Below are 18,339 nucleotides of genomic sequence, written 5' to 3' on the forward strand. Positions count from 1 at the left end.
AACAAATCTTTAAAAAAAAAAAAAAAAAAAAAAAAAAAGGAAGCTAGCTAAGGAGATGGTTCAGTGGTTAAGTGCTTGCCCCACAATTTTAAGGACCAGAGTTCAGATCCACAGAAGCCATGTAAATGCCAGATGGGCATAGTGGCCTGCCTATAATTACAGAGACGCCATAGGCAAGGGATCCCCCAAGCAAGCTGGCTAGTGATACTATAGGCACATCAGCAAGCTAGGGGCTTGAGAGATCCTGCACCAATAATGGAAGAGTGACTGGGGGTGAGTCTCCACATCAGCCTCAGGCCTCCATATACATGTGTATACATGTGCATGCACACACACACACATCATAGGCACACATACATATGCATGCATACAATACATATGAAAATGGAGAAAGGGAGAAAAAGAACAAGAATAATATCAATCTAGTCATAAGGGCAGAGCTCTCATAACTTAACATCTATTACTAATTTACTTCATCTTGAGGCAGGGCCTTGGGCTTGGATGTATCTCAGTGACAAGTGTGCACACCTAACATGTATGAGATCCTACGTTTGGCCACTAGAAAAGCCTAAAAGGCAGTGTCTTGCCATGAAGCCCAGACTGGCTTTGAATGCACCACCTTCCAGTCTCAGCTGCCCCAACACTCAACATTGATGCATTCAGATACTTCCAGCCCATGAAGGAAATCAGAACCACAAATTAAATTGCTATCACTATTCATCTACTAGAATGGCAAAAAGCCAAAACAATAACCCAGGGGAAGAAGTGAAATAACAAGAAACCCCATTTTCTGTTTTATGAATGCAAAATGACACAGCCACTTTGGAAGACCCTCTTGGCAGTATTCTTACCATATAATGCAGCAGTTGTGTTCCCTGGTGTTTATTCAAAGTGCTAGAAGTATGGCCACACAAGAACTCACACGTGGATATTTACAGCAGCTTTGTGCACCAATGCCAAACTTGGAAGCAACACTCTATTCTCCAGTAGGTGAGTGGATAAACAGACCAACATATCTATACCATGCAGTATTACTTAGCACTACATAAATCAGCTAAACCAAGCCAGGAAAATACATAAAGGATCTCAAAAGCAGGCTGCCGAGTGAACGGTAACAGGAAAAGACTTAGTGATGGTAACTTAGAAATACAGCCCAGGGTATGGCAAACGGAAGAGACAAAGAAAGGACAGGTGTGTGCCAGGTGTTCAGGAACAGGAAGAAAAAGGGGGGATGACTAGGTGGATAAAAGAGAACTGGGTGGTCAACAGAACCATCTTGTCACGTATTTCCTGAGCTCCAGGATCTGTAACATCAAGAGTGAATCCTACTTCACTACTTAATGGCACCAGGCCCATCAAGTTCATCACCATACGCAAGATCTTAGTAATGGGAAACTGGGCGCAAGAGGACACACGGAAACTGGACTAACTGCCCACTCACTTTTCCATAAACCTAAACTGCTTGTCAAAACTCTACCAAGTTCATATACTTTGAGGAGGACGCAAAAAGGAGGAGAATTTTTTTTTCTTTTTTTGGTTTTTTCCAGACAGGGTTTCTCTGTGTAGCCCTGGCTGTTCTGGAACTCACTCTGTAGACCAGGCTGGCCTCGAACTCAGAAATCCGCCTGCCTCTGCTCCTCAAGTGCTGGGATTAAAGGCGTGTGCCACTGCCCAGTGGCTGTCACACACAATTACAGTCTAAATAAAGAGGTTCTTAAGATGGGCAGTAGTGGCGCACACCTTTAATCCCAGCACTTGGGGAGCAGAGGCAGGCAGATTTCTAAGTTTGAGGCCAGCCTGGTCTACAGAGTGAGTTCCAGAACAGCCAGGGCTACACAGAGAAACCCTGTCTCAGAAAACCAAAAAAAAGAGGGTGTGACAGCCATCTTACCCATGACTGACTGCTGCCTCCCCAAAGAACTCCTGAGGAAGCTAAAGCTGACCTAGGGCTAGGGTCCAGAGTCCTCACAGTCTTGCTCTCCAGGCCACCATGCCCTCAATGATCTTGCTCTACTGTTATAAGTGGTGCCATTTAAAGTGTCTGAGAGGCAAGGGGTCACCTCACAACCTTATGTCTATCAGCCTGAAAACAAGAATGATTGGCTCCAATATTAAAAACACAGACAAGGAAAAATAATCTAAGGCTAATCTGAAAGGAAAAACAAAACAAAACCAAAAAAATACTGTTCCTGAATACTGAATTACGGCTGTGTGAACTTTGTCTCCTGAGCAGAGGCTAACAGGTCACAGATCTCATAAGGCTTCCCTTGGCTGCCACAGATCAAAAGCCAAGACAGGGTGGCAATGGGCAAAGGGCTCTCATGCAATTTCTAACCAGAGACCAAAGGCTTAGTACAGTTCATTGTGAGAACTTCCTTCTCCTTTCACAGACAGACAGACAGATAGACAGACACACACACACACAGAGATGCACACAGAAGCATGCACACGAGTATATACACCCCAAGCTACCCAAAGCCCATTTCCCCTTTCCATGGTGGCCCTTACTTCTCCCTCATGCCTGAAGTCTTCCCCAATCTTTTTTTTTTTTTAAAGATTTTATTTATTTATTATACATAAGTACACTGTAGCTGCCTTCAGATCTCATTATGGGTGGTTGTGAGCCACCATGTGGTTGCTGGGATTTGAACTCAGGACCTCCGGAAGAGCAGTCAGTGCTCTTAACCGCTGAGCCATCTCACCAGCCCCCACCCCAATCTTCACTCAAGCTCTACTCCAACAGAGAGACAACTGAGTCCTCATGACCAGAGGGAGCCAAGGAAGGAGATCTTCTCTTAGAAGTACCAGCTAACAAGGGGAAGGATCCAAGCCGAATATGAGGTTAAAATCCTAGTGCACTAATACCATCAGGCAAACATCATTAATGGCTACCTACATCACAAAAGCTATTCAGATTTGACCTTTAAGTGGTTGTTGTAGTTTATTGAGACAGGGTCTCTGAACATAGCCCTAGCTATCCTTAAATCAGGACATGTATAAACCAGACTGGCCTTGAACTCAGAGAGATCCACTGCCTGCCTCCATCCACAGTGGATCTAAGGCACATACCACCACACTCAGCTGGTGTTGGATCCCCACTGGGCCTGGAGTTACCACCAATTATGAACCATGTGGGTGCTGGGAATTGTACCTAGGTCTCTAGAAGAGCAACCAATGTTCTTAACCACTGAGCCATCCCTCTGGCTATTTTCCTTTTAAATATATGTATAATCCATTGGTAAAAGTATTCATGAAAAAAAAATATCAGAACAGTCTCTAGTTCCAATTATAAATTTAATATCTAACCAAAGAGACAAACTAAAGTAACATAATAGAGACATGATTTGAGAAAGGAGAGAGCAGGGAAGTTTACAGAGAGCTGAGGAGATGGCTCAGTTACTGCCTAAGCATGAGAATCTGAACTCAGACCCCTAGCACACATGTGAAAGCCACATATGACCCTACATGCATGTATGCAACCCCTGTGCTGACAGGGGAAAAGACAGACAGATCCCAGAGTTTGTCAGCCAGCCAGACTAACCAAAAACACAGAGAGAGCCAAAAACACAGAGAGAGCCTATCTCAAAGGGATTAAATGCAAAGCAAAGGAACAGGGCACCACCACATGTGTCCTCTCTGGCTTCCGCATGTGCACACACAGGCACACATGTCTAAACACACACACACACAACACATCCAAAAATCTCAACTAAAACAAAGAAAAAAAGTAACCTAATTTCTTCAACAAATTTAATAGAGAGGGAAACAGATGGCAGAGAAACCTATAGATTAAAAGATTTAAATAGCAGGGAAAGAACCATATTTGGATCATGCTTTGAACAAGCTGTTTTTAAGAGGTTATTATAGGACAATTGGGAGACAAACAGTGGATGTTGCATTCCACTCAACGACTACAAGCAGGCACGGTAGCCATCACTGGCAAGTCCTCCAACATTCGGCATGCTGAGGCAGGAGGATTGCCAGTGTTCAAGACATAGTGAGCTACATAGTGAGACTCTATTTACTTATTTTTCTTTCTCTTGCTATTACATTTATTTATTACAAAACAAGACAGAAACCACACCCACTAAGGGTAGTATTGAGGCATACAATTGAAGTTCCAGCTAGTCAGGAATCAGAAGTGCAGAGACCACCAGCCCTAGTTCAAGACCAATCTGGTAGACAAATATAGTAAGACACCGCTGAGGGGAGAAAGAGGAGTATTTCAAGAGCACACTCCCTTTCCCCAGAAAAACATAAGCCTTTGGAATTCAGATTTTTTTTTTCAACGCAAGGCTAGAAAACAGGGGCTTTGTGCATATAGGATTTAAAAAAAAAAGGTTCTACTACCGAGCTGCAATCCCAGATATGATTGAGATGGAAAGTAAGGGCATGACTTATTAGGTAGGGTTACTCCAATCAGTCTGGTATGACCCCAGCACAGGCGCTGTCTGGTATCACCTATTAGAAGAAAAGAGCTGTACTACAGTACATTGGCCACGGCAAGTACTGGAGAGATAGATTCTGGATCCCTTCATACAGGAACTTGGCATGATGCAGCCACTGTAGAAAATGGCTTAGTTTTGTTTCTCAGCCTCCTAAAATCAAGTGTAGAAAATGGAAGGAGTCTAGGAAGATGTCGTAGTGAGTACAGTGATTGTTATGCAAGCATGAAGACCTAAGTTTAGATCTGACTCCTGAAGACAAGGTGGATGGTGGCAGTGCCTGTCTGTAATCACAATGTGAGGCCAGAGATTGACGAAGACAGGTGGATCCTGGGGGCCAAATGGTCAATCAGTCTAACCAAAACAGTGAACTCCAGGTTCAGAGAAATCCTGTTTCAAAAATTAGGTAGAGAGCAAAAAGGAAGATGTGGTGTGAACCTCTGACCTGCAAATGCATGTGATTATACCACATGTACACACACAAAAGAAGGAAGTATAAAAACTGGTTAGCTGCTTCTTTAAACATGTACTTACCATATGGTGCTTTTGGGCATTTATTCCCCCAAAATGAAGCCTTATGTTCACGTAAAAATATGTACATAAATGTTTATAGCAGCTTTATTTGTAACAGTCAAAAACTGGAAAGCACTCTTCTGGAATATTCTTCAACTAGTGCCTCCATACAATGGAACACTGCTGGGTAACAGAACAACTACTGGCACATAAGACAAGCTGAATGACTCGCAGAGAAATTTCAGCGACAGGAAAACAGCCAAAGTTACAGAAGACAGGATTCCATTTACATCACATTCTCAAAAGGGCAAAGTTACAGAGAGGAGGACAGACTAGTGCTTGTTAAGGGTTAGCGCCAAGAAGGATGTGTCTAACTACGGGCATCAGAGATCTCCAAGTTAATAGAATAGTTGTATCTTTTTTTTTTTTGGTGGTTCCCCATGAGGTAAACATAATGAGTATCCAAGATGAACCTAACCTAGTTCTGTATCTTCATTGTGGTGGTGTGTATGAATTTACAAATGTCATAAAGCTGTACTCAACACACATTGGCATGTGAGACTGGCAACATACAAAGTGTTACAAACTATGAAAATACTAGTTGCCTTCTGAGTTAAACTAGTCACTGAGACGTTACGACAGTGAGACCAGGCAAATAAGACTACAGTGATCAATCACTCTAATTCTATAATGTCCTACTAACCTATCGATTACCTCAAAGAAAGAAGAAACATAGCTACATATGAAGAGGTTAATTATGGTAACAAGCACGACAGTTTTTTGTTTTTGAAATGTGGTAATAATGGTTTCTATTTTCATGCGAACTTCTACTTACTAAGCTGATAGGAAAGCAAGCGCTTCTGCACTAATTACAAACCACTATTTCAGGATGGGCCTAAGCTAGAATTCCTGTGTTTTGTCATTAAATACTAATGTGTAATCTCTGGGCAATAGACACCATAAACGGCCCCACATTCAACTTTTTAGGACCAAAGTTCTTAGTATTCAAGTCTTACTTATATCATCAAGAAATTTCTCAGAATTTAAAGGTGATTATAAATTAATAAAAAGCCTAGCTTAAAGCCATCTTCAAATTCAATATATAATCATTTAAAAGAAAGTCATTATGTGTAACAAACATATAGTGTGACAAATGTGAAGCCTTTTTGATGTTCCACAGTTGCTGAGTCCTTAGCAATAGTCTCAAAAACTAAAAGAGCCCTCTCAACTTCTCAGGAGGCTCTGAGCTGTCCAGTCAGCTCTACAGAAACATGCACATATGCTAATCAGTGGACCAACAAACAGTCTTCAGAAGCAGCACCTTTCATAGCCCATTATCCCACTGAGAACACTCCACGCCTTTGTGTACGTGATTTAGTCTAGTGTTTGTGGGTATGATCCTGGACTAGTTTCCGCCACTAAACACTATCATCAGAGAGCAGCAGAGAGAGCTGTGTGAAGTCATACAACAGCAGGGCCTCTGTGTCCCACAGGGAAGGTACCCATGATTTTCCTCAGCTTCGGCGGGTGTAAGAATGCCTACTATTCACTGCTCTCATGTCTACCTCATTTCTACAATTCTCAGATTGTCTGAGAAAGAACTCATCAAGGAAGACTGCCATCTATCTGCCCAGTCCAGTGCCACCAAGAAACCCATAACATTCCTTCCAAGAACCTTTCTGGGTCCGACACTAGGGCAGGCAGCTGTTTCCTGAAAGCAGCTGAGATGAGGGCCACCCAGTGTACCAGGATCCTGACCTCTCTCTCACCCGTCTCGCATCCTTTTCCTTCCTTTCTTCCTTCCGGTGTCCTAATCTCCCGTGTAAGCACAGGGCAGATTCTAAAATGCTCTGAGTGAAGCTTCCCTTTGCATCTCAACAGCTAGAGCCATAACAGGAGTTGTAAAGGCCTACCTGTGCCAATGACTCCAAAAGAAACACCACTCACCCACCAGTCACACAAACTCTCACATGAGGTCTCAGAAGGAACAAATCTCAGTTGGAATTAATTCAGCAATTCTCAACTATTAATTTACAGGCAACATAGAATCCACAATATGATGTCTTCTTGAAAATACATTTCAGTATCCCAATCAGTAAAACAAAAAAGCCAGAAGAGTTCAGTTCACTGAAGAATTACAGTAAGCTGCATGTTCAAACACACAGAAATTAAAGTGAGCACCAAAGGCAGAGTAAAGTCTTCTAACTTCTTTCCTACCAACCTGTGCTCATCTGCCGGGCTGCGCAGGTGTCCAGCAGGGTCAGCAAACCCATGCATGGTAAGGCTAAAGAAACAGGTCACAACAACAGCGCTAAAGAAAGCCACCAGCACTGACAGTCAACCAGGAGCACTACAATGGAGAATGGGCAGCCCCTCTGCAGGAGAGCACAGCCTCTTAGCCCCTGACCTTCAAAGCTCTGTAGTCACTAAGCCGACCACTCAGCCAGGATCCTTTCCTAACCTGCCCTTCCTTCCACTCATTCTTACCTCCTTAGCTCAAAAACTTCCTTAAACTTGTGTTTTCAGGGGGTTGGGGTACAGCTCCACTCTCTAGCACACTGTGGGAGCCCAGGTCCACTTCCTAGAGCAACCCAAATATCCAAAAGTGAGGCTATTTTCCAAGTCTCTTTGATATCTCTATTGTTAAAGTCATTTAGCCTTGACAAACAGAGACCTCTCAGGACAGCCACAGTGTCTCATCCTCAGGAGATTGGAAAGTATCAGGCACCTTCCACAGAAGTTTCTCAAAACCAGGTCAGGAGTGAGGGCTCCGATCCACTAAGTTCCCATGCTTGTAGCTCTATGTATCCTTCCTAATCTACCACAAATACTGCTAAACCTCTAAGAAAAGGGCATCTGGCTCATTTCTGGCGGACAGCATCCTTCAACACAGCCAGCCCTAGCAAAAGGGTACATGAAAACAGTTGTGTCTAAATAAATAATAAATAAATAAATGGAAGCTGGGCCTGGTGGGTCAGGTGTTATCCCTGCCATTCAGGAGACTGAGCCAGGAAGATCATAGTATCAAAACCCACCTGGGCTACAGAGTATGTTCAATACCAGCCTGGGTAACTTAGTGAGACTCTGTCTCAAACAGTAAAAAAAAGGAAAAAGCACAAGAGAATATAGCCCATTGGTCAGAGGTCCTTTTATAACATACACAAGGCCCTGGGTTGAATCTCTGAAATAAATAACAGACAATGCAAATACCCTCTCTAGACTTGAGTTTACAGCTTCAGGGGGCAAAGGTTGAGAGACAGTAAGTAAATCCAGAGTAATTTCATTTAAAAAAAAAGAAAGACTTTAGGATGAAATCCAAACACTTGTTTCTTTCCTTCCTTCCTTCCTTCCTTCCTTCCTTCCTTCCTTCCTTCCTTCCTTCCTTCCTCATCTTCCTCCTCTTCCTCCTCCTCCTCCACCATTTTCCCCTTGTGTGGGATTACTAGAGATGAAACCTAAGGTACCATACAAGTGATGTCCCACTGGGCTACTGAGAGTGTCTATCCAGGGAGTACAAGGGAATACGTACATAAAGAGGGTTAAAAAGGATCTGGCACTTGCAAGAACATAAAGCACGTTAGGGGAAACCAAAGACTCAAGAGCTTGGACACCTTTAAGAGTCGGCTTCAAACTCCTAATGAACACTCAGGAGTTTGTCAGCCACTGGCCCTAGAGACATGAGGCATAAAGGACAGAGTTCTACTGCCATGTCCCGAGTCCCTACCTGGAGAGTCCACTCAAGAATGCAGGCACGGGAATTTGTTCCTCTACCAGCAGGGCAACAGTTAAATCCCCAGGACGTGGGAGATACTGCTAAGAGTCACACTACATTTAATGTCCGAGCAGTGCTGGACCTCTGAACAGTGCTGTATTCTCTGAGACTGAAAATCTTTATTCTACAAAGAAGCTCCTTAAACAGGGAGGTAAACAACTCAAAACAGCTTGGATATCCTTGAAACTGACCAGATTCACTGTGCCACTCCATGCAAAAGTAAACAAACAAACAAACAAACAAAGCTGAGAGACCCACTCAGAAGAGCAGAGCTCAGCTGCAATGACAACTCGGGGACCAGCTGGATACCTGGAAGCAGAAAAAACCTGGAGGAGGTTTAGACCAACTGAGGCACCTAGAAAGGACACTGTCCACCTATTTAGCTGCCTGCAGTCTGTGCCATGTGCTCCAGGTCCCTAGCTTTGAGAGCTGGGTAGGCTTTGGTGATGCAGGTGTCTCTGAGTCATTTCTGGCCCCTTTAAGTAACCTTTCACCCATATTCCTTTAAGTAAACCCCCAAAAAGTCAGATTTCACCAAGTTTTGGCTTTTATGGTATTCACACTTCAGTCTGTTTTGAGTTCCCTATCTAAAGTGAGTAGACATGTGTGTTATGTCTCCCCAGGGAAAGTTCTGTCACACAATGAATAACACCACACTAAGGTACACTCAGAAGTCCTACTGTTTATACCTGTAACTAAAATAGCAAAACTGCCAGGCAGTGGTGGCACATGCCTTTAATCCCAGCACTTGGGAGGCAGAGGCAGGCAGATTTCTGAGTTCAAGGCCAGTCAGTGAGTTCCAGGACAGCCAGGGCTACACAGAGAAACCCTGTCTGTGTAACTAGCCTGGCAAGATGGCTCATCAGAAAAAGCTGTTTGCCATCAAGCACTGGTGGACTGAATTCAATCTACAAGACCCTGAAGAAGAATGCCAACTCCCAATATGCTGTCCTGTTACTTCCACTCCCTTACTTTGGCACATATGTGCACACATGCATGTGAACACATGCATACACACACACACACACACACAAATAAGTAAATGAAATTTTTAAAAATAGCTAAACTCCTTTAAAAGCTAAGAAACTGGACCACGTAGATCAAAAAAAAAAAAAGAGAGAGAAAAGAAGAGAAGAGAAGAGAAGAGAAGAGAAGAGAAGAGAAGAGAAGAGAAGAGAAGAGAAATCACTGAAAATCCAGTCTCTTAACAAACCTTAGGAACTATTCACTGCATCTCTCACACTAGGAGGGCCACTCCTAACTGCTGCTGTCTTCTTCAGGGTAAGAATACAAGTCTGATGGAGTGATAAGCCGCTTAGCAAGTTTACAATCAGTTTTTAAGCAGTAATCCCTCAGGGAAGTGAACATTCCTCGCTGATCCTTCTGAGGGCAAGGCAGTATCCGAAGCTTCTGCGTGGGAACTTTTTCAGGATTAAGGGGCAGCCAGCACTTTGGATTTATAGAGTATCTTTTCTAGAAACAGACCAGAGGCATCAGTGAAATGCAGCTAGGGACCTTCCAGGTATTATTTGACAGTGATTACCAAAGCAGAGCTCACTCGAGGAAGGCAAGACCATCAGAACCCTCAGCATTAAGTTGTTGCCACTAAACCACAGGTTTATGTTTGCCATGGAAAGGCTAACAGGATGGAACCACAAATCTTTAATGAAAGGTGATGACCATGGAGAGCGCCCTTGAAGCTGGCAAAAATGCCAGCCAGGGAGGATCTCCTCTGGAAAAACGAGGGCAGCTATGAGGCATTCCCCAGCATCACTCCTGAACCACATGACTGCATTTTTCCATAAAAGGTGGGAGTTGTAATAGTAGTATACTGAGCAGACACCAGCCCACTACAGCAGATGGAACCCACCAACTCATTTTACCAAACTTTCAAAAAGGTACACACAACTATCTCTCCTTGCCAAAACCAGGGCAGAGCTGACTGGGTGAGTCTAAGAAAGTTCACACGGGATTACTGATTGATTTCCTGAGGCCTCTCTACAGATCAGTACCTGAAAACGAGAAGCAGTTTCAAACCTGGTTTCCCATCCTGGAGCTACACAAACCACACTCTACACTTCTCACACACACACTACACCAAGATCCAAAAGCATAAGTTATGAAAAGGGAAAAAAAAAAAAAAAGAACAAGAAGAAAAGACTCAGTAACCTAATCCAGCCAACACAGGGGCTCTTCCCAAAGGGAAACCAGGCTGGAAACATTCCCAGCTTATGTACATAATTCACTAGGGCTCAGGTAAGATTCCATTTTGTAAGAGCTGAACTTTAAACACAAAGTCACTGGTGGTGCAACATTCACACATTAACACCAGCACCCCTAAATGAAAACCACTGCTACCTCTGCCACAGTGACAACCTCACAGTGAGAAGCCGCCGACCATGAACTCCTGCAAAGTTCTGTCAGGGCTCAGAAAAGCTCACCATCTATGACAACTTCAAGCTAGCTGTCACTCAGTGCTTTCTGCTCAGGACAGACGTGGCAAACACTGCCTTTTTTTTCCCTTAAGTAAACATAAAAGATGGGCCAAAGGATCAAGAGCAGGCAGTGTCTTTCAGGGCTGACGAGATTTTCGTCGTGGACTGGGGGAGGGGAAGGAGCATTCTGGATGTTTCTATTCTTGGCAAGAAGAAGAGCACCTCCTGGTCCTAACCATCTAAAGACGCTAAGGCAGAAACGTTCTCAGGAAGTTAACTAGCCAGATGCTAAGGGGCTTCATCTTGGGGTGTGGTGGTGGGGAGCAAGGTGTGGAGGACAGAAAGGGATCAGAGGGCAGGCTGAACTCTAGAGCATAAAAGATCCAGGAGAAGGACAGGCGAGAATGCATCGGAAAGGTGTGGACAGTTAGGAGAGAAGGAAGGTAGAGATGACTACGAAAAGGAGGGGATAGCTCCACCTTTTCCAAAGGAATTCCAAAGAAAGCTCCACCGAGACTGGTCAAGCTATGAAGGAATGAATGGCCACCGATGCTCTGGAGGGCCCCACCGGGGCTCCCCATCCCCCACCCCTCACCCCCCTCCCGCCTGTGGGCGTGTTCCGCGCTGTGCGGGTGTGCCGACCCTCCAAGGCGCAGGCCACTAAGCCAGCACTCACCCCACGACTCCCTGGTTGTAGTTCCGTCGCTTCCACGGGGTCCCGCTGTACACGCCCCCGCCGCCGTCCGCCCGTCCGCCCCCGGCCGCGCGCCCTCCGCTGGGCTGCAGCAGGCTGTAGTTGAGTCCGTAGGTGCTGGCCTTGTTGTCACGTTTCCTCTTGTTGCTGCTGCCCGAGGCCGGGTCGGTAGACTCGGAGGCGGGGAGTGCGGCCGCGGGTCGCGGGGACGAGGGCGCCGATGGGACCGGGGACGCCGAGGGGCCCGCCGCTGCCCGCCGTGCCCAGGCCGCCGGCTGGTGGTGATTGTTGTTGTTGTTGGTCGTCTCCAGGGGCAGGAAGTCCCGCTGCTCCGCGGGCACGGCAAGGCCGCCCTGTGGGCGCTCCCCGGAGCGGAACATGCCGGCCGAGGCCGGGGCCGTGCCGCCGGGGCTGCCGGGGCCGCTGCCGCTCCCGCCGCTCGCGCTGCTCGCGCCGCTGCTGTGACAGTGGTGGTTGAAGTAGAGGTTCCTCAGCCCCTGGGTCGTCTCCCAGATCTGCATCCACAGACTATTGGACGGTCCGAGCTGCTCTGGCTGGAACCAGGCGATCCTCGGATCCATCAAACGGCGGCGGCCGCTGCCCCCGCCCCTCCCGGCCGCCCGCAGGGCCGCCGCCGCCGCCTCAGGCGCACGCCCGCCCTCGGCCGCCGCCGCCGCTGCCACCCGGGTTCCGCCACGGGCGGCGCGGTAGCGCAGGGAGCCTGGCCGGCGCCGGCGGCGTCGCTCCCGCCCTCGGGGCTCGCAGGCCCTCCCCCCTCCCTCCGCCCCTCCGCCGAGCCCCTGTCACCGGGGTTCCCGTGCAAATGGCGGCGGCGGATCCCGAGAAGGGCGAGCGGCGGCGGCGGCGGTGGCGGCGGCAGCAGCGGCGGCGGCGGCGGCAGCGGCGGCGGCAGCGGGACGCGCCTGCTCCGTAGCGTCCGTGCTGCTCGGCCCCGGGGCGGGGCCTCCGCCGGCTCCGCCCCTCGCTCCGCTGCTCCCGCCCCGCCGCCGCGCTCGCCCCGCCCCGTCCCTGCTGCCAGCAGTCCGCGGGTGCCCCGAGGCCGCACCGCGCGTCACAGAGGCCGCGGCAGGCTGCGGGCAGCGGGGCCGCAACCGCCCGGTCAACCGTCCCGCGCTAGCTTAGCTGGGGTCGCACGTACCTGGGCCTCCGGGCACCTCGGACGCGCGCGCCGCCGCACGACTCCGTGGCCGCTCAAGCGCCGCCGAAGGCACACGAGGCGGCTGCCGACTCCGCGGAAAGTGACTGGTTTGCGCCGCCCACCCCGCTCCGGACCGCCCGCTCCGCCCCTCGGTCCGGGCGCGGCCCCGGGGCTCCTGGCCGCGCGCCGCGCGCGCACGAGAAGGGCGAGCTTCCGCTCAAGGGCCGGGTTAGCACGCGGCTGCACGCGCACCTCGGTTCCGGAGCGGTCTCAGCGGCCTCTGGGTCGCGAGGCCTGGCACGGCTGCCGGGCTGGAGGGCCACACAACGCGGCTGTTCCAAGGTGCACTTACGAGCTCAAAGCCCCTCAACTTTCATAACTAAGAATACTCGAAGCCTTTTAAACCTAAAATCACACTACCGTTGCGGTTAATGATCGTTTTTCATAGAGTGCCCATTTGTGTAGCTTTCTTCTGGCGCGAAAAATAACCAAAAAGGGGGCAGGGGGTGGTTGGCAGTACTTACCATTATCCAGAAGACTAGAACACTTACTGTGCGCATGCTTCAAGCTCGCTGCAAATTCCAGAACCGAGTCCCTGACTGACACTTGGGTTTTGGCTCTGTGCCCAGTTCAATATCCTGGAAAGTTTGGGGTGGTGGTGATTGGTTTTGTTTATTTACTTATTTTGCAAAGGATTAAAAATCTGTTTGTCACAGAATGAATCGTTGCTCTACGATTTTTCTTGGGGAAAAAAAAAAAAAAAGAATACAATGACCACTGGCTAAGCTAATTGTAACTCATTAGAGTGCTTGCTTAGCACACGAAATGCCCTGAGGTTGGTGCCAGACCCTCAGCAGGCAGGAGAATCTCCAATTCATGGCCATCCTCAGCTATATAACAACTTGAGATACAAAAAGACTCAAACCCTCCCTCCCCGAACACACACACACACACACACACAAGTGAAGACACACTGTTGAATGTTTCCATTTGTTCCCCAAGTCTCTGTACATGTCAAAATACAAGACATTCAGTTATTTTGCACTTTTCTGCAAATGTCATGTTATATGTCACTGCCATTGGTATTTTTTTACATTTTTGTATATTTACATTTTTTTCCATTACGATAGTACCTTAACAAAAGTTATTATTTGTTGTATGTGAGCTATTTTTTTTCTTTCAGCAAACGTGAAGAACTACTAGAGGCTAGCAAAAATGATCAAATAAGATGATATACAAGACCACTTTATAGGGGCTGGAGATGGCTCAGCCTTTAAAGCCTCTAAGAGTACTGGCTGCTCTTCCAGGGGACCCAAGTTCAAATCCCAGCACTCACATGGCAACAATTTTTTAAAAGTACCTTATAAATTCAAATGTGAGCGGGGCATGGTAGCGCATGCCTTTAATCCCAGCATTTGGGAGGCAGAGACAAGCAGATTTTAGAGTTCAAGGCCAGCCTGGTCTACAAAGTGAGTTCCAGGACAGCCAGGGCTATACAGAGAAACCCTGTCCCGAAAAATAAATAAATAAATAAATAAATAAATAAATAAATAAAATGTGGGTGAGCTACCACCCTCAGGGATACCATGCAGCAGCAAGGAATGCTGGCTGCCCAACCCTGCCCAGTCTGCCCAGTCCTGCCTGTAATTTAGCCACTCCTCCAAGCTGTCAGCAGATCCTGGGCTGTCTATCCTCCACGCAGAGCTAGGTTAAGTGACCTTAGAAAAGTCAATCAACCAGGGTATTCGGCAGCTTTCCATGAAATTACTGCCTGGTTAAGGAGGCAAAGAGAGGTAAATATTCAAACTCAATCCATTCAATGAATTCAACAAATATGTTAGAGGCAATTATATACCAGGTTTGAGGATACAGCAAAGGACAATGTTAAAGTCCATGCCTTCATGGACCTTGTATCCAGTGAGTGAAGCAAGTGTATAATCCCACTCTGGTCAGTGCTAAGGGGAAAAAGCAGGCTAAAGGAATCCTATTTTTAGATGAGCTAAGCAGGGAAGGCTGCTCTGAGATAGTGTTATTTGAGGAGGGACTTAGGTAAGAGACAAGGCCATGACCATTTACAGAATGATTTATTTGATGGAGTAGCAAGTCCAAAGGTCCTGAGGTAGAAATCTGATTTGTGTACAAAATAATAAAGCGATTTAATTAAATATTGAATGTGTGGCATAGACACTTACAGTATATATTCTCAAAGATTCTGTAAAAAAATCATCTGACCCAGAGATAGCTTGTTTGGTAAAGTGCCTCCCATGTAAACATGAAGACTTAAACACCCACATTAAAGCAAAACAAAAACAGGAATAGCCAGGCAGTAGAGGCACACTTCTTTAATCCTAACACTCAGCAGGCAGAGGCAGGTGGATGAGTTCAAGGCCAGCCTGGTCTACAGAGTAAGTTTCCAGAGCTACACAGAAAAACCATGTTGGGCCGGACGTGGTGGTGCATGCCTCTAATCCCAGCACTTGGGAAGAAGAGGCAGGTGGATTTCTGAGTTCGAGGCCAGCCTGGTCTACAAAGTGCGTTCCAGGACAGCCAGGACTATACAGAGAAACTCTGTCTCCAAAACAAAACAAAAAGAATGAAAAGAAAAGAAGAGAAAAGAAAAGAAAAAAAAGAAAAGAAAAACCCTGTCTGAAAACAATAACAAGGAAGGTATAAGTGGTTTGTGCTTATAATCCCAGCACAGCAAGGTCAACCTAGGCTTCTTAGCAAGCTCCAGGCCCTGGTCAGAGGCTCTGTCTCAAAACACAAGGTAGACGGAAATGAATGAAGCTGCCTGGATTCACACGGTAGAAGGAAAGAAACCACCTCCCTGAGTGACCTCTGGCGTCCACGTGTGTTCAGTGGCATGTGTGCCCCAGACACACACACACACACACACACACACACACACACACCAGCTATAGTGACATAAGTCCAGCTGCTTGGAGGACTATATTATTCCAGTCTACCTTAGATTGATGAGGAAAGAAAAGAATACAGCTATTACAAACCAAGGCTTTTTCTCCATGCTCCAGTATCCTGTTTGTTTTCAGTGTGATTTTCCTGTAGGGGAGAATGTCGAGTTGATAGCCTTAACTTGAAGCAATAATGTTCCACACAGTTCAAGTGGAGTAGAGAAGTGAAAATCAGCCAAGCACCATGACACAAATAAGTTAGCAAAATGGGAAATGACACATACAAACTGTCACATGATAGTCTCGTCTGTAATAATTGTCTTTTTTTGTTTTTTGTTTTGTTTTTTGAGACAGGGTTTCTCTGTATAGCCCTGGCTATCCTGGAACTCACTTTGTAGACCAGGCTGGCCTCGAACTCAGAAATCTGCCTGCCTCTGCCTCCCAAGTGCTGGGATTAAAGGTGTGTGCCGCCACCACCTGGACCGTAATAATTGTCATTATGACTAAATCTATGGCGGTATATGATTAAATTACTCCTCTCTGGTTGATAGGGACTGTGAATAAGATGGGCCTCCCAGTGTGAGTAGACCTCACCCAGTCTCACCAGCCATTTACTGAGCGCTTGAATAGGAAAAAAAAAAAATGCTGAGGGAAAAGAGAGTCCCTCTCTGTGCCTAGTTGCTCCCGCTGGAACATCAGACTTGTGCTCTCGACTGGGACCTGAGGCCATTAGCCCTCCAGTTCATAGTGATGCACCATTGGCTTGCCTGGACCACCAGGGTGCAGATTGAAGAGCATCAAGTTTTTCAACTGTTCTAAGCCTATGAACCATTTCCTTTTAATGCAATAAAGATGTGTATGTGTGTATACAAACAGGTATATGGCCAGGCAATGGTGGCACATGCCTTTAATCCTAGCACTTGGGAGGCAGAGGCAGGCAGATTTCTGAGTTTGAAGCCAGCCTGGTCTACAGAGTGAGTTCCAAGACAGCCAGGGCTATACAGAGAAACCCTGTCTCGAAACAACAACAACAACAAAAAACAAACAAACCAAAAAAAAAAAAAAAAACCAGAAAAACCAAACCAATCAAACAAACACGTATATGTATACATGTGTATGTGTACATGCATATATATGCATATATGTGTGTATATATATGTGTGTATGTGTGCACATATATATGTATGCACACATACATATACATGTATGTATGTATGTATGTATGTATGTATGTATATAATGTTTCTGTCTTTCTGGAAAACCACAATACAGACTTTGGTCCTTAAAATGGCCCTAGAGGAACAGAATACAGAATTCGGAATACACACAGTGATCTCTGGCATTAGTGGTAGAACCCTTTAAATGATGAGCCTATTTAGAAGAAGTTGGGTAACTGGGGACATGCCCTCTAAGAGGATATAGGCAGTGTATTTATTTTGACAAGACACCTGAATGAAGCACATTAAGAGAGGAAGGGTTTTTTAGGTTCTGGGCTTCAGAAGGTCCAGCACATGATGGTGAGAAAGGTGTGGTGACAGGGACAGCTCAGTCTTGCTCAGTGGGAACCTGAGGTGGGTGGTCATGTCACAGCTGAGCCAGGAGGCAGAGGATAAGCAGGCTAAGAACCAGACCACACAAACCTCAAAGCCCATGCCTAGTGACCCACCTACACTAGCTAGGTCCCAGTGACCTATACTAGGGATCTATACTAGCTAGGTCCCGTGTCTCAAAGGTTTCATAGCCTGCCCTGCCCAAACACTATCACTGTCTGGGAATCTAGTAAATGTTCAAACCCATAAGCCTGTGAGGGGTATGTGGCATTCAAACTGTAATGGGCTTCTGTCCTTGTGTCTCTGCCTTGCTTCTGTTTCCCAGCCACCAAGGAATCAGACAACTTCATTCAGCTCCATGTCCGCTGTGATGTGATGTACTGCCCCGTGACAGGCTCACAAGCATTTGGCCAACAAGCAATGAACTGACCCCTCCAAAACTATGGACCAAAGGAAATCTTTCTTCCTTGAAAGCTGAATCTTTTGTCAAATTTTGTCACACGAATGCAATGTTACGGATGAAATTGGTTTTGTAATCTGATTAGATATAAACATGCTAACAACTCCATGTCTAGTTTAGTGCTTCTCAGACTTCCCAATGCTGTGACCCTTTAATACAGTTCCTCGTGTTGTGGTGACCCCCACACACACCCGTACAGTACAGTTATTTCCTTTGCCACTTCATAACTATAATTTTGCTGCTGTTATGAATTATAATGTAAATATCTGCGTTTCCAATGATTTTTTTTTTTTTTTTTTTTTTTTTTTTTTGGTTTTTCGAGACAGGGTTTCTCTGTATAGCCCTGGCTGTCCTGGAACTCACTTTGTAGACCAGGCTGGCCTCGAACTCAGAAATCCG

General features: G+C 46.4%; 1 protein-coding gene across 6 annotated transcripts in view; it reads right to left on the minus strand.

Annotated features, from left to right (window-relative positions):
* Positions 1-13,125, minus strand: part of Tent4b (terminal nucleotidyltransferase 4B) — a 62,997-nt gene extending 49,872 nt beyond the window's left edge. Inside the window, exons 1-2 of one of the 6 annotated variants that reach the window (XM_029480474.2) lie at positions 13,019-13,125; positions 11,842-12,413 (exon numbers count right to left, since the gene is read on the minus strand). In XM_029480474.2, the coding sequence (XP_029336334.1) occupies positions 11,842-12,380 (539 nt within the window). In that variant the 5' untranslated portion in view covers positions 12,381-12,413; positions 13,019-13,125. Of the gene's footprint in view, positions 1-11,841; positions 12,650-13,018 lie in introns of those variants that run through there. The other 5 variants (XM_021169770.3, XM_085843728.1, XM_085843727.1 and 2 more) reach the window with 5 other exon arrangements.
* Positions 13,126-18,339: the final 5,214 nt, after the last annotated feature.

Source organism: Mus caroli, unplaced genomic scaffold (assembly GCF_978045245.1).
Source record: "Mus caroli unplaced genomic scaffold, Mus_caroli_1 scaffold_10, whole genome shotgun sequence".
Lineage (NCBI taxonomy): Eukaryota > Metazoa > Chordata > Mammalia > Rodentia > Muridae > Mus > Mus caroli.